General features: G+C 42.2%; 2 protein-coding genes across 6 annotated transcripts in view; one reads left to right on the top strand and one right to left on the bottom strand.

The window, feature by feature from the left end:
- Positions 1–3,292, bottom strand: LOC143880095 (uncharacterized). 2 transcript variants are annotated; one of them, XM_077382845.1, is made up of 5 exons: positions 3,151–3,292; positions 1,018–2,847; positions 674–878; positions 352–539; positions 1–271 (listed from the first exon to the last, which is right to left on the bottom strand). In XM_077382845.1, the coding sequence occupies exons 2-5, from the start codon at positions 2,807–2,809 to the stop codon at positions 207–209; spliced, it is 2,250 nt and encodes a 749-aa protein (XP_077238960.1). In that variant the 5' UTR covers positions 2,810–2,847; positions 3,151–3,292; the 3' UTR covers positions 1–206. The 2 variants fall into 2 exon arrangements, with proteins under 2 accessions (XP_077238960.1, XP_077238961.1); XM_077382846.1 differs by having other exon boundaries at positions 1,018–2,827; positions 3,151–3,214.
- Positions 3,205–21,602, top strand: part of LOC143880096 (glucose-induced degradation-like protein) — a 25,714-nt gene continuing 7,316 nt past the window's right edge. The window contains exons 1-3 of one of the 4 annotated variants that reach the window (XM_077382850.1): positions 3,205–3,456; positions 3,589–3,664; positions 4,110–4,165. In XM_077382850.1, coding sequence (XP_077238965.1) covers positions 3,619–3,664; positions 4,110–4,165 — 102 coding nt within the window. In that variant the 5' untranslated portion in view covers positions 3,205–3,456; positions 3,589–3,618. The other 3 variants (XM_077382848.1, XM_077382847.1, XM_077382849.1) reach the window with 3 other exon arrangements.

Below are 21,602 nucleotides of genomic sequence, written 5' to 3' on the forward strand. Positions count from 1 at the left end.
AATGCCCTACAAATGGTAATCACCATTTTAATTTCAATGTGGAACACCAAGTATCTATACAGATATTACATTTCTTCTCCAACATAACTTACAATAGCAGAGACAACCGATCATCCATCTGGACTCTCACTACATCTTATGACCCTTTTGGCTCTGTATATTAAAGATATAAAGCAGTTATTATGGTTGCTGTCTTCGTCATTCTACTAGCTTCCATCATCTTCTTCCTCTAAATCTTCGCTTGCATTGTAAATTTCCTCATCTTCGTATCCTGATCCGTTATCCAATCAAGTTAATTAATGATTTTTAAAATTTCTATGATTAAACTTTTAAACCAAGTAACATACATACCCACAACTAAATCTCCAGGCTCATCAATTGAGGATCCAGATTGCGTACTATAGGCCACAGGTGGGTCGACTGCCTTCCAGACAAAATCTTCACCCTCAAAGAGTGTGTCCTTCTTGATAACCCAATCTTCCAAAACCTCAAAATTGTCTATGGAAATAGGATCTGATAATTTATTCTTTAGGTGTTGGCTGCAAGTAGTCATAAATCAAATATCATGATCTCTTCAAACTATGACAGTATTTTTCCATAATTAATTGATGTGATCATGAATTCATGATCATGCCAAATGACAAATATAATGCATAATTTTTCTTTGACTTACCTTTGCTGCAATCGCAAATTGTATTGGGCAAAAACCAGGTCATTAAGCCGTTGATGTTCTATTTGATTTCTTCTCTGGTTATGAATTTGCTCAAATGAAATATGATCTCGGTTGCATCCACTTGCACTACAAGTTTGACTGAGAATGTGAATGGCCAAACGAGTCAAATTTGGGCAACCCCCTCCGTAAGTAGACCACCAGTCAGCTAGAAAACCATAATCTCGAAAGAATTAGCTTATTCTGAATAATAATTATGTCAACTAAGTGCCAAAAAATCCGAGCAACAATGATATCAAATCATAAGAACTTAAAACAAATCTATACATTTAACAAAGGATTCTTACCAGGAAACAAAGCATTCCTAGCTCTAATTGCCATTTTCCTTCCAAAATCCCCTGCAGCGTTCTTGTACAAGTTCAACTCTATGTTGAGTTTGTCTTGAATTTTTGTATCAGGTACTAATCTTTCTATACAATCCAATACCGAAGACATAATCTCATTATGTATGTCTCCTTTGATGCTATAGAGAAACTGAGGGTTAAGGAAAAAGCCCGCAGCATAAAGAGGATGATGTAATCCCTTATTCCACCTCCTATCTATTATGTTCCAATAAGGAAGGTAATCCTTCCTTTTCTTCAATTCTTTCTTTATTGCCTCTTTCACACGATACATGCCCTCATAAATGTAACCCATTGCAGGCCTCTTTTCACTATCAACCATCCTCAAAACCCGTACAAGCGGTTCTGTCAAATGGACGACAACAGTACATGAAGACCAAAATGATGGACAACAAATAAGTTCAGTCAACTCTACACCCACTGGCGTCTTCGAATAAGGGCAACCCATCCACTCCTGTGAAGTAAACATAGCCCTCAAATTATCTTTCTGATTAACCATGCTCCGCAATGTGATAAAATCTGTTGCAATACGGGTGGAACTAGGTTCTAACAATTCCTTCCCTCCCGTGTACTTTCTCATCATATTCAAAATGATACCATGGTTGTAGATAAATCTTGCAACTGATTGTGCACGGGAAAAAACTATGTTTATCCACTCTAATTTCCCAAAATCCTCAAGTATCAAATTTACACAACGAGCAGCACACGGAGTCCAAAACATGGAGGGGAAGGTTTCAGTTAACCTTTTACCAACAACAACATAGTTTTCTGAATTATTAGTAATTATCTGAACAACATTTCTTACACCAACTTCTCCTACAACTTCCCTAAGCAATTCATAAAGAGCATCTACAGAAAGAACTATATCTGTTGCATCGATCGACTTCAAAAACATCTTTCCTTCAGGACAATATACCAAAAAGTTTATCAGAGTTTTGCCCGTTCCATTCGTCCACTCATCAGCCATTACAGAACAACCAGTCCTCCCCCACATCCCTCTATACTGCTCCAATACACTATTTACTTCCTCAACCGAATTCCTCAAAATCCAACCTCGAAAGTCATGATATGAGGGTGTTTCAAGCCCCGGTCCCACTGATGCAATGGCATCAACCATTGGCTGAAAATAAACCGAATTCACTGCATCCAAAGGTACCCCAGCGTGATAAAGAAACCGACCTATTGCCATATGCACTTGATCTTTTCCCTTCATCCATCCTGAATCAAATTTACTAACTACATTGGTATCTGAAATCAAGAAAGTAGGGGAGGAATTCTTCTTTCTCCCTCTCTTCTTTTTATCTGAACTTTTGGCACCACCATCTTTAATTGCTAACAAACCCGAATTCGATTCGAGTGCATCAGGCAATGCGAGCAACTGGAGCCCAGTATCCATTTCACATTGACTAGCAAATGCATCTAAATCATTAAGGGTTGGGTTAAGGCTCTTAATTTCTTCAGCTAACTTTTGTTTCTTCTTCTTTCTCACCACAACCCCATCTAGACTTTGTTGCATATTTCGTCGAACATCGGTTGGAACTCTTGAGCAGCTAGCTGCATTGCCTTTTTGGCCAGCTAGATGTTCCTTAATCCTATGAATCCCGCCACCCGAAAATATTTTTCCACAGTAAAGACACTTGAGTTGATTTCTATCCCCATTCTTTATTATTTGGCAATGTTTCCATGCTGGATCATGTTTTTGTGTATGCACAGGTACTGATTCTAAACCAGACGCCATAAATTTCTAGCCCCTTCCCTTAAATTAAATAAATAAATCTACAATTAACATTAAACATAAAGAAAATAAGTAAATAAATAATCCCAAACTTTGAAAAACAAACTAAACATTTACAATGGGTACAAAGTCACCAAAGTACACCCAATAGGTGCGCCCTTTAAGCCCATGTTTGTAGGGGTGCCCTTGAGTTTAGCATACCTCAAAAAATATTCATCATAAACATAGAAAAATTTAGAAAATGAGATTGGTTTCAGGGCATGTCATGAATCTAATTCCCAATAGGTAAACAAAAGAAAATCATTAAATTTAGAAAGGGTATTGGAGAAAAGTTGTAAGCTTACTTTTGGGGAGAGAGAAGCCCTTTTATATATATACTCTTCAATGCTCCAAAGGGCTGTAGAGAAAGAGAAAGAGAGAGGGAGAGAGAGTCGGGTTTGCTGTCTTATAACCCGAGAAAGGAGCCGAGATTTGACCGGTTGAACCGGTTAGTTCGGTGAGAGCGGGTTTTGTATCTCGATCGCGACCGGGTTTTAGCGGCTGAGCTTCACATAGACCGGTTTTGGGAAAGAAAACCGGAACTTCCGGTTACCTATTATGACCTAACCCGAAACGGTTCAGATCCCGGCACGGCAACCGGTTCAGACCGGGTAAAATCCCGGCCTGCGATCGTCGTTTCAAATCCCTTTTTTCTATTTGATTTTTTTTTGAGAGCTTTTGCTTTCTATTTCATCTTGCAAAACAGAGGAAATAAAATTTTCTTCCCATTTTTGGCTTCTTAGGGTTAATAACGGATCTAATCAATTGCGAAAATGCCTGTTAGAGTGGTGGAGAGTTCCGCACCTTCGCAAGTTTCAGGTATTTTGGAAAAATGCTTACTATTCTATCCATTATTTGTAAAGGAATGAAACTTTTACAAACCCTAGCTTTTAGGGTTTTGCCTAAATGAACCTAGCTTCTTAGGGTTTGTATTCTGATACGGTAATTCCCCTTTCAATGAAGAGGAATTCGTTTCAGATGACATGGACAATGATTTGTTGATTCTTATCAAAGGGTTCTTAGGTGTTAGAGAAACATCACTAAATTCAGAGTAAAAAATCTTAAATGTTTCCTCGTAGGCTCAAAATTGGCTTGCTGATCTTCTATTTCCACGAATGTTTATTCAAAATTCGAATCAAATGGATATTGGGTCTGCATATTTTTCTTTGACTTACCTTTGCTTTCGTTTTTCTCTTTAGTAATTGGTAATTGTTGGGATTTGATTTATGATTTTTTAACATAAAAGGATTTCCGACATGCCAAGGTGCAAATCTCGGATCTGCTCTCCCTCCTACTTGTACACTTTTGAGCGTAGGACAGGTGAGCTCTTAACTTCTTTGGGTTGTAACTTCTATGATGTTGATTGATCTTATTATAACTTTGAGCTGTCTCATGAAAATTTATGATGATGCTACTATTCCAGAACTGAAAGAGTCTATGTTGGTTTTCTAGTGCACAACTCACTGCTGAACTTTCCAAATTACAGAGCTATATTCATTTAGCTAACTGGCTAAATTGTCTTCTCTCAGATGTATTCCAACCAATTTATTGGTCTTAATTTATTCTCCTTTCTCCCAAGCCTGAACTCTTGCTTGGAAGGGCATTGCACCAATATCCAGGCATGTTGCTTTAGTGCTGACTACTTGACGCAGGAAAACTCAAAATTGGATTAATCAAGAACCTTCAGACATGACTCTTATGTATGCATGTAAGATTCCAGATTGAAGAAAGGGTTTTAGATTAAGAAGACACAATTATATGGAAAAATTCAGATTCCAAAAGTGAAGATCAAGAATCACAAGTCAATAATCAAGAAACAATAATGGAAGACCAATGATCGAACTGAATTTGAATAGAAAAAATGAAGTTGGGATTGGACAAAAGAAAACAACACAGTCAAGAAATCAAGATTTGATATTAAGAGACCATTGTTTGAAATTAAGAAAACATGATTTGAAATCCAGAAATCAAGATTTGAATAACGAATGATAGTGGAAATCGACGATCGGTCAATAGTTAGTCGGTGAATGAGAATGATTGAAAATGTAAGGGAAAGAGGTTAAGTTTACGGGAATAAATAAAAATTAATTGAGAAACCAAATTTGAAAAATGGAACAAATCTAAAGCAAATGAGAGTGTAGGGAAAAATTCATAAGAATAATAACAAAAATAGGGAAAAAGAGTTAACAAGGAATCCACCAATAATATTTACGAATCCACCTAGATCTCTGGGAATCCACTTAGAAGAGATAACGCCATGAATGAAAGGAATCCACCTATGGTCTTTAGGAATCCACATACAAGGCATACACAATGAATCCACGAGGAAAAATAAGAGGCTCCCAAAGCTCTTGACATTTAATTTTCTTAATTTTTACCCCATTTTACAAGACAAACGTCTTTCATCTTTTTCAACTCAACTCAACTCAACAAAGCCTTTGTCCCAAACTAGTTGGGGTCGGCTAAAATGAATCCTTTAGAAAAATTTCTTTTATCTTTTTCTGAAGAAAAAAAAAACCAAACCCCTTTTTTTGAAAGATAAAACAAAACCTCTTTTATAAAAACTAAATTAAAGAAATCCTAATAAAAACTTGGATTCCTGAGAGTGAATATTTCCTAATAAACACTTACGAGTAGTATTACGATCTTAGACAAGGGAGATTTCCCCGTCTAATATGGTTAACTTTTATACCTAAACAATATGAACTAAAATAGACAGCTTATGACATATCCACAAGAAACATAACCATTTACATGGTTCCCCATTGGTACCTACATCCACGTGTGAGTTCTTCCACTAAGAGAGATGATCCTCTCTAGGGTTACAAGGCTCCCTTATTTAGAATTAGGGTTTCCTCAACTCCGAAGTTTAGTAGGAATTTCTCGTCAAGGGAAAATCTCGGGATACGTTAATTTTTTTTAAAATTTTTTTAGGGCTTATATTGGGAAAAAACGATAATAAAATTATTTAAAAATATATAAATATATTGATGGGACACATAATTGATCATCCAACCAGGAAGCGACACGTGTCCTCTGGTGGTATACCCTAATTACCCCCGCTACAAGGGAACAATTAAAAGCCTAATCCTAAGAGATACGGCAAACATTCACACTCCACCCAATCACAGGGCGACACCTACCTAAGGGGTAAAGAGGTAAATCAACAATAACCACCTACTATAAATAGCCACCAAAGGCTAAGAGGTAAGGGCCTCAAACCCGAGAAATTACTATTCATTACTATTTTGGTCTAGAGATGAAGTCATATACTGACTTAAGTATCGAAGGGCCAATCCGGAGCAACGACTCCGGGTTGGTCTTTTGACCGGGTGTTACCTTGTGCAGGACTCATCTGAGCGTAAGATACTTTCTACAGGACGATCAGATCAGCGTTCATCCCTCCCTCTGATCAGAACCCGATCAGGTTTGCTCCTCTTGAACTGCCACATCACATTGACTGTTCTCGACCACAACAGTTTGGCGCCATCCGTGGGACACGAACGAAAAGCTATCCCCAATCTCCCACATGGCAGGCAGGAAGAGCACCCGTGCGGGCTCAGGCCGAGGAACGGGATCAAGGCGAGGAGCTTACTCTCAGCAGCCACCTAAAGACCTTCTACCTCCCGGTCCTTCTAGAAGCCGGTGCCTAGCTTCGCAAATCGTAGCCGAAGTCCGGTCAGAAGATCAAGGACTGGAAGATCAGCGATCGGTCGCACCAGTTGTTCAACTCCCTGTAGAGCAGTTCAACCGGATGATGCAACAAGTCGCCGATCTAACTAAGCAAGTCAAAATTCTTACTCACCCTCCTCTCGCGCATCCACCATCTCCGGAGCCACATGTGCAAAGAGAAGGAATGTCCCATAGGCATGAAGAGCCATCTAACCACTCCAGGTCTTGTCTCTACTCACCCAACCGTTGTTCTAGGCGCAGTCGTGAGCGATCTCCCTCGATAAGTAGGAATAAACATCGGGGACGATCCCCATCGCCAAGTCGAAATCGTCGATGGGACCGGTCGAGATCAGTAAACCGGCAACAAGATTTGAAGAATATTACAGAACAGGGAAGGCACCAGAGTCACAGAAGAAGATCTGAAAGTCGATCAGATTCTGTTTCTGGTTCTCTACAAGAGCGTAAGAGACACAAAGAAAGAAAAGAAGATAAGAAAGACGAGCATGTAGAACGCAAGCTTGAGGAAATTGATCATCAAATCAAAGAGCTGGCCAGAGAAAACAAAAATCCCGACCTCAAGGCTTTTAATAGCAAGCCTCCATTTATAGAAGCCATCTTGAACGCTCCAACTCCTCGAGACTTTCAAATGCCGCGGATCCCTCGATATGATGGACAACTTATCCCGTAGACCATTTGGAGACCTTGAGGACCATGATGCTTTTGCATCAAGTCTCGGACGGATTCCTGTGCAGAGCATTCCAAGCCACACTGATCGGTGCTGGTAGATATTGGTACGCGGGCCTAAAACAAAACTCTATCAGCTCATTCGAAGATCTCGCAGACAGCTTGGTTCAACACTTCATGAGCAGCCGTCTACACAAGAAGACGGCCGCATCACTCATGGCGCTGAGGCAGAAGCACATTGAGTCTCTAAAAGACTTTGTGCGCCGGTTCAATAGGGAGGCTCTACATGTGGCTAATTTGGATCCGTCGGCAGCTATGAATGCTTTACTGTCAGGGGCTAAATCAGACGACTTCAAGCGATCAATAGCAAGGAAGGTGCCCCACTTCCTTAGCTGATCTGATCGCAAAGTCGGAAAAATACATCTCAGTGGAAGACATAGTGGCCGCTCTGAACAGTAGACACGGTGGCCAATCAGAAAAGAATGGACAATCGTCAAACCAGAAGCCTAGGCGAGCCATCCCGAAAAGATAGGAGCCCACCTAGAAGAGAGGAGAACTATACCCCGCTCAATACTTCCAGAGCCAGAATCTTGGCTGCCATAACAAATGAAGACTTCCTCAGGTGGCCAGCCAAAATGTCTACTACTAGCAACAAGAGAGACAAGTTCAAATATTGCAGATATCACAAGGACCACGGACACGACACCAACGAGTGTCGGCACCTGAAAGAGGAAATCGAACTGCTCATTAAGCGGGGGCATCTGAGGAAGTATGTCAAGGATGGAGGCCAGGAAAAGAGAGAACCCTGAATTCCTAGCTCGACCAGGGGAAAGAGTCCGCAAAGATCGCCATCGCGGGGAAGCCGAGCAAAATCTTCAGCCCCAGCTAGTCCTCCAGCAATAGAACCATCTTTCGAACCAACTGGGGTCATTACGACCATAGTTGGAGGGCCAGCCGCTGGAGGAACTTCTTCAGCTGCTCGCAGAGCTTTTGCCCGCCAAGTCAATTCAGTGCACATTTCTGACAAGAAATTGAAAGCGGACAACACAATTTCATTCTCCGATGCTGATCCGAATGATGTGATCTTACCGCATAATGACGCCCTCGTAATCACCATGTTGATCGCCAACTTCGAGACGCCAAGGATCCTGGTCGACAATGGAAGTTCCGCTGATATCTTATACTACCATGCCTTCAAACAGCTAGGCATCAAAGACGACCTCCTGAAGCCTTCCACCACGGAACTGTATGGGTTCGCTGGAGAGGTTGTCAAGGTAGTAGGATCTATAGAGCTGCCGGTCCTCATGGGGAATGCACCGCCGCAAGCTACCGCCATGGTCGACTTCTTGATAGTAAACACCCCTTCAGTGTATAAAGCAATTCTTGGGAGACCAGGGCAGAACCTATTGAAAGCAATACCTTCAACCTATCACCAAAAGATGAAATTCATCACCCCAAGAGGGCTCAGCGAAGTAAAAGGCGATCAGATTCGTTCCAGAGAATGCTGTCACTGCTCTCAAAGGGAAAAGATCGCCTGAAGCGATGCCCATTGAAATGCTGGACCTACGAGATGAAGCCCAAGCAGTCGTTAACAAGCCAGTGGAAGAACTTGTTCAAATCCCGTTATACGAGGAGCAGGCCTAGAAAACAGTACGAATAAGATCATCCATAGATGAAGAAGTCAGAAATCAGTTGATCCAATTCCTCAGAGACAATGCCGACGTAATCGCATGGACTCCTGCCGATATGCCGGGTATTGACCCAGAGGTCAGTGTCCATAAGCTCACCGTGGACCCAACTTGTAAACCAATCAAACAGAAGAAAAGACACTTCGCCCCCAAACGACAAGCGGCTATCAAAGAAGAGGTTGAAAAACTTCTCCGAGCAGAGTTCATTCAAGAAATCAAATATCCCGATTGGCTAGCTAATGTGGTGATGGTGAAGAAATCCAACGGAAAGTGGAGAATCTGCATAGATTTCACCGATCTGAATAACGCTTGTCCAAAAGACAGCTGTCCACTCCCCAGGATTGACCAGCTTATTGACTCTACATCAAGCCACGAACTACAACCTTTATGGATGCTTTTCAGGATACAACCAGATCGTTTCGCACTCTTTATAAAACGGTCCAGAACTCCCTCATCCCACTGAATTTTGAAACAAGATTTCTTTCCCCTGAAAGAGAATTTGAAGACCTCCGATTTGTAGAGATTTCACCACTTTTAGACTTAAATGAGAGAGTTATGGAGGTTTTAATTTTGGGTGACGTTTCGCACACTGGTTTCTTTCTTTTCTAAGCTCGGCCCGCTTTGACCGCCATCACTCACTTTATTTCGGCCTTCTTCGCAGCATCCATCACTAGAAAATGAGCAAAGAACAAAAAATTACAAATCAATCAGAGAATAAGATATGATCAATAAAAGCGAATTCCAATCACATATGGGCCTAAAATACCTACTAGCTGAAGTCGCGGAGCTAACTCCAATTGCTAACAAAGTCTCTTCACTATCACAGTCCTTATTGTAGACTATTGGCCCATCCTTCCGGAGATGTGCCTCAAGAGCCTCAAAGGTTGCCAGGTCACCACCCGACAACTCAGGCTTTTCACTCATTGACTTCGTATCTATGGGTTCCCACACCAAGGAAACCTCCCATCTCTCACCTGGGTTTGGATCGTCTAAGCTCACATAGAAGAACCTACTTTTCCAACCATGAATAGAAGATGGCAAACCAACTATAAATCTGGTATCGGATCGCTGGCTTATGTAAATCCAACTGTCCGAACGGTTTCTTATAGGACGACAACACCGACGGAACACCTCCAAAGGAGGATCTTTCCCTTCATCACATACATAAAACCAACGACAATTCTCCAAGAGTTCGGGGCGACTTGGGACGGTGCTAGACCATAAAAGCGCAACACCTCCACCACAAAGGGATATATAGGAAATCTAAAACTGGCTCTGAGAGAATCCTCGTAGATGCCAACATCTACATTTTCATTGGGAGCCCGATCACCCGCTTCTGCTAATCGTAATCCAAATCGTTCTGGAATACAGTATTTGACCCTAATAAAATCTAGCTTGGGCTCGCCTAGCGTACTGGACACGGCAAGAGCCGCTTTGTGGTGTTTCACTTCAGCATCCATCTGTGCCTGCGTGATGATATCTACAATCCTATCCGGCACGGACGAACGGGGAGCCCCCTGTACGTGACAACCCAGTTCTCCATCTGGATCATGATCTGCTCCCCCATAGGAAGGAGGCGCTAACAGATTCGGAATCGTGCCTATGCCTAAGATGGATCCTCATCCACTATAGCCACCTCCTCATCGCTACCTACGGCGTAAGGACCGGGAACCCCTCTTCTATGACTCCGATCGGCCATGGTCTGGCCACTATGACCTCGAGAGGTGGACCTAGTCACCTCAGAAGAGCCAGTCTCAGAATCGCTACTAGAGGAAGAAGATCCTCCCGAAGACGAACCAGATCTGAAATCAACTCGGGTACTAGAACTACTACTACTACCAGACATGAACGGAAAAGTTGAAAATGGAAGAAACAAACAGTGAAGGAGAAATTACCGATCAGAAGATTAAGAGCCCCGAACTCGAGGAAAACCAACACGGCCGATGAGACTAGAGAGAAAAAAAGAGAAGAGCAGGGAACAAGAAGAAGTTAGAAATGAGGGTGGAAGAAGAAACCATCTCCTTTTAAAGATAACCAAAAGCTGGCGACCCTTCACATTCTCAAATACCGCGACGCCATGTGTCCCATCATGCTAGAAGCCATTAATGGCTGGCACAATTTACAAAGAGTTGGGCCTAATCGTCTCCCCCACTTCAGAGAAAATAAAATCTGGATCGTCTAAGGCCAATCCGGATATGGCACAAAGCCAGAAGAAGACAAAATCTGGATCGTCGGAGACCGACCTTGATATAGCTCAGAGCTAGAAACGAAAAAATCTGAGATCACCCAAGAGCCGATCCGGATGTGACACCCAACTAGGAAAGAGGTGAAGGTTTGGGTCGTCTACTGCTGATCCGAACACGGGCCAGGAGAACGAATAAGAATCCTCCTCAAACGTGGGTAAGATGTACCAAATCTTTCGCCGGACGAAAGCTCACTGAAAAACTACTCGGATCTATGAGATAAAAAAAGCCTACTCAAAGTTGGGGAACAATAACCGTCCGCAAAAGGCAACGCTCGCCCTCCTAATCACGATTCGATGACGCACCTTCCCGAAGCTTAGGATCGTCCCAAGACGATCCAAATATAGCGCAAAGGGATCCGAACTTAGCTTCGTCCCGAAGCGATCTAAATCCGGCACAACGAACTCCGAAATCTAGACCGCTCAATCCGAAACTAACTAGGGACAACTCCTTAAAAAACAAGGGTTAAGATCGTCTCTGGCCGATCTTAATATCGCAATACCGCTGAAAAGTTGAAATATCGAACCGCTTACATCCGATCATGGCTGTGGCTTGCAGAGGTATAAAGTTTTGGGGCTGCCCAAATCCAATCCGGATATGACTCGATGCCTTGTAAAAGGAGATGTGGAACCGTGCTCACCTAACCTCAATATGGCACGCATGCAGAAAAAGCAAGATGGGCCCATATACAGCCGATCCTAGCATGGCATCTATGCATGCCATAAAGAAAAAAAATTTGGGGTGGTACCGTACTCACCTAACCTCAATATGGCACGCATGCCGAAAAATCAAGATGGGGCCATATACAACCGATCCTAGCATGGCATCCATGCATGCCATAAAGAGAGAGATTTTGGGATCTTCAAAATCCAATCCATAGACAGCACAACGCCATAGAATTTAAAATTTTAGGATCGTCTAAGTTCGATCCAAATACAACTCTGTCACAAATACCAAAATTTTAGATTTGGATCATATAGAGCCGATCCATATATGATGCAATGCCACAAAACGCCAAAATTGTAGGGAAGGTGTACAGTCCATGCCAACATGGCTTAAATACCTTAAATGGTAGGATTTGGATTGTACAAAGCCGTTCCTAATTTGGCACTACACCACAAAAAATCAAAATCTTGGATCGGCTAAGGCCGATCCCAATATAGTGCGCACACCCTAAAAAATTGAGCTGTTGGATCGGCTAATGCGTGCGTCCCAAAAATTCGGTATTTTGGATCGGCCAATGCCAATCCCAATATAACACGCACATCCGAAAAAATTGGAATTTTTAGACCATGTACTACCGATCTAACGCTTCAATGCCGCTAAACAGCAAAGCTGCGATTGGCCCTAGCCAATCACAGCATAAGACATTTCATCAAATTAAGATGGGGGTACTTCATCAAATTGGATCGAAATCCAACCTCACCGAAACAATCTGGGCCGTCCAAAATCGGTCTAAATGATGAGCAGAGCCAGAAAATAACAAAGATACCCTTAAAGGCCTCAGACTTCCACAGGCCATAAATACGGCCTAAGGAACTAGGGGGCATCTGATGGGACCCAGAATTGATCATCCAACTAGGAAGCGACACGTGTCCTCTGGTGGTATACCCTAACTACCCCCCCTACAAGGGAACAATTAAAAGCCTAATCCTAAGAGATACGGCAAACATTCACTCCACCCAATCACAGGGCGACACCTACCTAAGGGGTAAAGTGGTAAATCAACAATAACCACCTACTATAAATAGCCACCAAAGGCTCAAAGGTAAGGGCCCGAAACCCGAGAAATTACTATTCATTACTATTTTGGTCTAGAGATGAAGTCGTATACTGACTTAAGTATCGAAGGGCCAATCCAGAGCTACGACTCCTGGTTGGTCTTTTGACCTGGTGTTACCTTGCGCAGGACTCATCTGAGCGTAAGATACTTTCTACAGGACGATCTGATCAGCGTTCATCCCTCGCTCTGATCAAAACCCGATCATGTTTGCTCCTCTTGAACTGCCACATCACATTGACTGTTTTCGACCACAACATATATAAAATTTAAGAAAAATTATAAAATAAAAACATCGTAAAAATATAAGGAAATATCGTGATATTATCGCGATATTTTATGATACAAATGAAAAATCGCTATATTTTTAAAATCTCGGGGTTATTTTGGGATTTTGTTGTTTTATCAAAATGTTGCGATAAAAACGAGATATTTTGAAAATATAGGAGATATTTGTGACATAGGCGATACTTATGATAGATTGTAAGTCGAACAATAAATATTACCATGGTAAGTTGATGTTTGATACTAACTTTGGGGGAGCCCTAAGAGATGAGGAGGGATTAGTGAGGTGGGCCTTTGCAGGCGGCAGGCCCCATTGTAATTGCTGATTCTAGTGAGGTTGAGGTGCGTGCGATCCACAGGGCATCAAGCTCCTGGTGGGAGAAGATCTAGATAGAGTGGTGGTTGAGGGGGACTCCCTCAGGGTGCGTTTGGATAGCCGGAATCAGGAACCAGTAACGGCATCACATTCCAATCCAATTCCAATTCCCCCCGTAAACGGATAATGATTCCAATTGCAGTGTTTGTGTAAGTGCTGGAATTTATCTAAGGAATCAATCGTGATTCCAATTCAAGCGTTTGGTACTGTCCAGACCAAAATGGTATTAAATTTTCAATAATTATTTCAATCAATAATACTTGTTTTTTCTAATAAGATATAAAACCTAATTGTGAATTTCATTTCCCATATATATTTATGTATGTGAAAAGGGTGGAAATTTCATTTCCCATATGTAATTGTGATTAATCAAGGGAATAAAAACAAAACACCCATAATTGAGATGATTGTATTCTACAAAAAGGGGAAATGATATAAGCACAACCATGTTTTGATATATACCCAATGCATCTTGTCTTTTAGTATTTAAAGTTCTGTCATAAAGATTATCACAATTCTGAAAAAGGTTTCATAGGACAATTCAAAAAGAGAAAACAAGCTGGGAACGTGCATTTATAAAAAACATGGTTGTGCTGGTTTCATTTCAAAACATCAAGAAAATGCTGTGAATGAAAAAATAAAGAAAAAACAAGCTGGTATTGTGCATCCATAAAAACAGGGTTGTGCTGATTTCATTTCCCCAAAAAAAAAAACAAGAAAATGCCATGAATGAAAACTAAGGGTGTGTTCGGCAACTATTCTTTTACGGAATTGTCCTCTTTTTTAGGAGTGGAGAATGACAAAAGCCAAAAAAATCTCAAAAATCATGTTCAGCTGCGTGACCCGCTAAGGTCCGTTTCAAAAATTTCTGCTACTTTTTCAACTAAAAAATAGGATTCCTCGAGGCGATAAATAACCGTTTCTAAAATTTCTCATCACTCTGTTTCCGCCCGATTCTTTAGGCGAGAATGAGAAGTGTTGCCGAACATACCCTAAATAAAAAAGGAAAAGAAAGTTGGGAGTGGCTGATGGATATATGGGTTTTTTAGAGAGAGAGTCTTTATTCGGTTAGACAGAGAGAGAAACCCATATGTGGGTTTCAACAGAAAAAATTACAGGGCGTCTCTGGTTTCAGCGAGATCACGGAGAGAGGGAGAGGGAGAGACCCATCTATGGGAACCCTAGAAAACAGAGTAGGAGAGAGAGAGAGACCCTTCTCCGGTTTCAACAAGAGAGATGCATAGCAATTTTTTGTGATTTGCAGAGCTGATTTGCTGAGGAGAAGAGGTGAGGTGAGGAGAGGAGAGAGGTAAGTTTACTAGAGAGGTATCTTTCTTGAGAAGAAATACATATTTTTAGAGATAAAATCGAGTCGAGATTTGGCGGATATTTTTTCGCCCGTTTCCGGGAATCAGAATACCCCCCCTCCTCGGGCGGGTATTAAAACGCGTCTAAAATTCCCCCCTTTATTCTGTCAGGAGTCAAGATTTGTTTCCCATTCCATTTAGCAAATTCAACCAAACATGTTTTTGGTCTATATCAGTATCAAATACCGATTCCCATACCCGATTCCGGCGATCCAAACGCACCCTCAATGTGATCCGATGGTTGAATGGGTCCCATATTTTCCCATGGAGGTTTGCTGAGTTTTTCGAAGAGATCAAAGACATTGTGGGCAATTCAAGCATCTCTTTTCCCCACATCAGGAGATCTGCAAATGGGGTGGCGGTGGCGGATAAGCTTTCTAGGGTTAGGGTTCAAAGGGAGACTTTTGAGCTATTAGATTTTCTACCGCCTTGAGTTTTTTTCTTTTTCTTTGTTTTCCCTTATGCTACCTATGTTTCCCTCTTGTCTATTACATCTATTGCTTGTATTTGGACCATCTCGGTCCCTTTCCTATAATGAAACCTTTGACCATTCAAAAAAAAAAGCGAATCCTCTTTGTTCTTCTCTGGTGCAGTTCATATTCACCTCACCATACAAAAAAAAAAATGTAGTATCCACATCATCTTGTGGCTAATCATCATCATCTCATCATCTTTGAATTCATCGGCCTCTTGATTAGAATCATTCTCCATTGTGGCATCATCAACCTCCTTTTCAACACTCGTGTAAGTTCTTTGAGTTCATTGAAAGGTATTAAAAAAATATTGTCATTAGTATTGGACTAGGAGTCATCACCATATATGATATTTTCCTGGCTATGGGCTCTCTGCCCTGCGTGCTGAATTTCTTAGTACTGGATTGCCTTATATTTTTCTCACTTTTCAGGGCCATTCGGATGGCATCTTCTATATCATATTTGTGCATGGTAGCCATCTTTGTGCAAATTTTATATCTCAACCCATACTTAAAATAAGATAGAGTTTGTCTTGCATCGTTAGAAGTCTCACACCTGAATAATTCATCAAAACTTTCTCATGTACTCAATAGCAGACAAGTTACCTTGTCGGAATATAATCATCTGATCTTAGAGTTCATCTTGAAAAGCAGGTAGTAAGTACTTGTCTTTAAGATTCATTCTCATCTCCTCCCAATGAGTAATTGGGGGCTGCCCTAACTTGTGAAGTCTCTTCTCCATGTTCTTCCACTATACTTTGGTATGCCGCATACCCTATCAATTTCATCCTAGGAAATCTAACCCTCTGGTCATCCTTCATATTATACCAGTCAAAATACTGCTCAATCATAGCAGGCCAATCAACAAATAATTGAGGATTTATATCTCCACTAAAATCATAAACATCTACACGCATCTTCTTTGTGATATCTCTCATGAAATAGGAATAATCAGGTTTATCCCAATCTAACATCTCACATAACTCATCACTCATGGGGAACAGGGATTCCACACTCGTGCAGTCCTAGTAGTCTTCCTACGGTTTGGTGCAGGTGGCTGACCTTCCTCCTGGTTAGCCGAAAATTCACTAGGATCATCATCTCTCTGCCCAACATTTTCAAACTCTTTGGCTGCTGCATGCCGTTGTTTCCCTCAAGCGCATCTTGATGCTATACAGACTTTGTATCAGCTTTAGGAGTGACTCATCTCTTTGGCTTTCAGCCTTTCAGTGTTTCCCCTTGTAAGCCCTTCTTTTTGGAATTGCCGTAGGAAAAACCTACGCTCTAATACCAATTGATGTAGAACTATTTAGGAAAATTTGACTTAAGACTATTGATTTATTCACAGCAATAGGGTTAAGGGATAAACGGCTAGTTGACGGATTATGATGTAAAGGGAATAAGGAAGGTTTTTAGAGGGTATGGGGATTGATTGAATGGATTGTTAGGGTTGAATTGAGGGATTTTTTTTTCCCATATCATATTTCTCTCTCTCTCTCTCTCTCTCTATATATATATATATATATATATATATATATTCCAATTTGGAAACCAAAGGAGGCATTTAAAGAAGTTTCTCTCTCTCTCTCTCTCTCTCTCTCTCTCTCTCTCTCTCTCTCTCTCTCTCTCTCTCTCTCTCTATTATAGCCACGTGCTCTAATCCTCTGAGCTACAGGCCCCACGCCGTCTCCACTGGATCTGTTTCTGGGAGTACCATCAAAAGGGAACCTTTCCTCTCCTCATCCATATTTCGGGATGTGAAATTGAAATGGGGTTGCTGGGAATGTCTAAAGGGGACTGATTATGATGGCCAAATGAATGAGAGGTCAATTTATGGTGGCTTATTGGATGTGTGTGGGTGTGTGGGTGAGAGAGAGAGAGAGAGAGAGAGGCGTGTGTGGGGGCGCAGTAGCCTATAGGTGAGGGTATAGGAGTGTTGATATAGAAATCAGATGAGGTTATTGGAGTTATAGGATAGATTGTTATGCCTATTGGTCTACGAATAGGGACTGTCAGTAGGGGTTTTATGACTTTCTTGGGTTTGTGTCAAGAAAGGATCAATGTAGGGTGGTCAGCTAGGCAAAAGATTGGAAATCAGGTTGGGAAAAATAAGGTGGGAACAATGGTGGTGATCTGCTGGGTCGATGGTGATGGGAGGCTAGTTTATTGAACAATAAACAATGATTAAAGTGAAAGAGATCAAGAACTTAAGTAAGGATGATAAATTAGAGGAGAGAGAGGAAGAGGAGAACCTAGAATCACTCGAGGGTTCCTATGAATCTATCCTAGAGCTTAGCATCACACTTCAAGAGCACACAAGGCTGCAAATCTGAAATCTTATTCAACGTGTTTCTCTCAAAGGACCATGGGCCTACATATATAGACTCAACCAAACCCCTTGACCAAGTAGGTGTGGTTTGTAGGACTAATTCTACCACCTCTCAAAAACATAAAATTCAATCATATCTTGTCACTTGGGCTATATAGACTAAACATGGACTTGTGGTAGACTAACACATGGACTCTTATTCACTTAAGATATGTACTATTTTTTTTTTTTTGAACGATAAAGATATGGACTCTTTATTGACTAAGACACATGCTCTTAAAAGTAAACTCCATATAACAGTAGGACTCTAGCTACGATTCATTAATACGATTGAATTTTTGTGGGCCCTTTGATCCATTAACATTATTGGTTCTAAGGGCCCAAGCCTTTCTCGTTCCTTTATTTCCCTAGAATCAAAAGGCACTATGGTTTTCGACTAATTCTACCACCGAGGAAAACGATGCTGCTCGTTTTCTCCTCGGAGATTGGCGGTGTAAGAAGTGTGAGTATCACAACTTCCGACGAAGGGTGGAGTGCCGGAGATGTTACCTAAAGCCGATAACTGCCCACGACTGGAAAATAAAAGTGAAGGTTCATGAGGAGGTGGAGGAGGTGGAGGACCGCCTGTGGCCGGAAGATGGAGACCCTAAGGTAACTGAGGATGATGATGATAGGATGGTAAAATCTCCGGTGAACAGGGAGAGAAGTTGTTGAAGACATGCTTGATAGGAAGAGTGAAGAAATGTGACTGGGAGCTGGGGGAGATTTGGCAATGGGCAAGATGGTTTTGGGATCTGCCCCAACTTCCTGAGCCCTTTATAATCAGTAGGAACGAAGTTCTATTTGGATTCCAATCTGAAAGCCAAGCTTCAATGGTGATGGGGAGGGGAGCTGAAGCTTTTGGAGAGTATCTCCTATCTCCTTCTCCTTCACACCCGGCTTTCAAGACAGGGGCTACGGCCGTTTGGATTAGGTTCTATGGCATACCTCTTCACGCTTGGGCCGCATCCACGGTAAGAACTCTGGGTACTCTGTTTGGAACAGTAATGGAGATACGGACTGACGGCGACAATCCTCAAAGTCTCGAATATGCTAAGGCTAAGGTATTCACTTCCAAATGGTCGTTTCTGAAATCGGTGGTTTGATTGAAAGTGGACAACCGGTATTACTCCATTGGTGTCGCCGGAGAATTTGGAGAAGACCTGATTCTCGCTGCAAATTCTGGACCCAAGAAAGTGATGTCTTATCCTTTTTCAATCATGTCTCGTCGGAAGGGCGGGATTTGAAACGGGCGTCTCACCGGGAATGGAAGGGCTCTTTTCCGGCAGAGCTTGTTGATAACTCACAAAAGATGGATCCACCGGAGGCGTTTGGTCCGGTGCTCTCATCCAACGGCCAGAAATCCGATGATGATGATTGGCGGAAGGAGAGAAGGCGAAAAGGGAAGGAACCAATTGGGGAGCTGCACGATCTCGCGCGTGAGGCGACACGTATTGGAAATTCAAATTTTAAATTATTAAAAAGAGGCAAGGAGGCGGTTGACCATTGGACCATTTTTCGGCGTGAATGGGAACAGGAAAGACAAAACCCAACTGGGGTGCATAGGTACCGTCGGATGAAGCTTTAAAATTTTCTAGAAATCCTTATAATGCAAAAGGTACAATGGCCCAAAACAAAATGGAGGTGGGGAAGGTACCAAGTAAGGATAGGGATAGAGGTAACGTGGTGGATAAGTCTGCTGCACTGGCAAGGCCTCAGGATGAAACGTCTTATCCCCTCTGGAAGGGAGGCATGCAGGAGGACAGGTGGAAGCGTTCGGTGAGGAGAAATGTAACATCTGGCGGGCAATTTTCCCTGGAAAACAAATCAAGAAGCAAAACTCATTTTATTCTCTCGAAAAAAGGGGATTTCTTCAGGCAAGGAGAAACGAATTCAGGGACGTGTCCCGGAGCTCTCGTAAATCGATGGAAAAATTGATACATTCGTTGATTGATCGGGCGGTTGATTGGAGGTTACATCTTAGGCAGGAAAGGCCAAGGAAGAACCGGAACTCCCAAACTTACAGAACGGAGGATGTTATCAAGGAGTATATAGCTTACAAACAGAGGAAGAGTGATGTTAAAATTCAATCGGAGGAGCCGGTGGTAAAACTGAAGGTGGGGGATTTCATTCCTCACGTTGATGGGATGAAAATTCAGACCGAATGTCAAAACACGCTCTTGCAGCTTGATGTCGGAAAGCGGATACCGTATGAAACGGTAAGTGAAGCTTTAATCCATCCCGTTCCGGTTGCCGAGGTATGTGAAGGGTCGCTAGATCTGGTATTGACGACAGCTTGTCCTTCTAACGTCAGTATGGAGGTGCAGAAATCAGGGAATATGGAGAGGGTGGCGGTGGGTGATGAGGTATTGTCTGCATCGAGGTAGTCTGAAGACAATGAGAAGCAATCTGTCGATGGCGTTAAACCTATAACCATGAACGGCTTGCTCTTGAAGGAAGCCGTCAATTCTCTCTTTGCTCCTATTTTTTGGGCCTGAGAGAGGAAGATACTACGATCGTGGATCATACTCTGGTGGCATTGTCTGTGGAGTGCTAAGATAACGATATTGGGACGCAAACCGATATTGCTGAAGAGTTCGGAAATCCGATTGAAAACTCGGATTCAAAAAAGGGAGTGTCCAGACGTGTTGGTGGAGATGGACTCTATGGAGGTTGAATTGCAGGACAGAATTAAATCTTGTCTCCGTTGTGATGAAGACACGAATTCTGAAAGTCATAAGGCGGAATTCGAGGCTTTGTCGGAAATGGGAAGGGGTTTCAGAATTCTTTTTGAGGAGAATATTCCACAAACGGAGAAGATGTCAGCCGACATCGACAAGAGGGAAGTGAAGAATAAGGCTTCCGCCATTAAGAATGAGAGGGGAATGAGGGAGTTGAGGCGGTTGCGCTGATTGCCTCCTGGGGAGAGGGTTACTGAAAAGGCGCAGTTATAAATGAAGATCGTTTCTGGAATATCCAGGGGCTGGGGTCGGAAAGGAAAAAGCTAACTGTCAAAGATGTATGCTCCACGAGAAACCCTAATATCCTGGTAATTGTGGAGTCAAAAGTATCGGCGGTTTCGGAGCGTCTCATTGATGATCTATAGGGAAGGTCAAATAGAAGGTGGGAGGCCAAAGATGCTAGGGGATCTGCAGGTGGACTATTAGTAATATGGCGTGACAATTTATTTGTGCGGATGGAAAGCTTTGCAAAGGATCACTCAATCTCGATTTGATTTGAATCTCGGTCAAATGCCTATCAGTGGTTGTTGACGGCTGTATATGGACCTTCAAGGGCACGCGAAAGAAGACACTTATGGCCAGAGCTCAAGAGTATCAGGAATCAATGGCAGGGGCCATGTCTTATTGGTGGGGATTTCAATACTGTTCACTTTCCGGTGGAGAAGAATCGAGGGGGCGCTATTACCACAAGCATGCGGAATTTCTTCAATTTCATTCAAGAGAGTGAACTGGTGGATCTTCCACCGGAAGGAGCAAGATTTACATGGATCAATAATCAAGACAGGTTGGTGTTGAGCAGATTGGATCGAGTCCTCATATCCAAGGAGTGGGAGGAGGTGTTCCAACTAATATGTCAACGAGCATCACCACGTCCAATTTCCGATCACAATCCCGTGATGATTCAGATGTCTGATTTTAATAGCGGTCCAAGACCTTTTAGGTTTGACATGGGTCTGTGCAATGTGGAGGAGATAAACTCCAAAGTACAGGGCTGGTGGTCGGATGAATCTGTGGAGGGATGGAAGGGGTTTGTGATTTGCAGAAAGTTGAAAGCTATCAAAGATAAAGTCAAAGAATGGGC

Source organism: Tasmannia lanceolata, unplaced genomic scaffold (genome assembly GCF_043159265.1).
Source record: "Tasmannia lanceolata isolate RefF3 unplaced genomic scaffold, GAP_Taslan_0.1 ptg000006l, whole genome shotgun sequence".
Classification (NCBI taxonomy): domain Eukaryota; kingdom Viridiplantae; phylum Streptophyta; class Magnoliopsida; order Canellales; family Winteraceae; genus Tasmannia; species Tasmannia lanceolata.

Bases quoted from the DNA above. Each gene is read 5' to 3' on its own strand.
- LOC143880095 (XM_077382845.1), bottom strand. From the start codon at position 2,809: ATGGCGTCTGGTTTAGAATCAGTACCTGTGCATACACAAAAACATGAT. The intron at 879-1,017 runs GTAAGAATCCTT...ATGGTTTTCTAG, and splicing joins TAGGAATGCTTTGTTTCCTG to CTGACTGGTGGTCTACTTAC. The intron at 540-673 runs GTAAGTCAAAGA...GACTACTTGCAG, and splicing joins AATTTGCGATTGCAGCAAAG to CCAACACCTAAAGAATAAAT.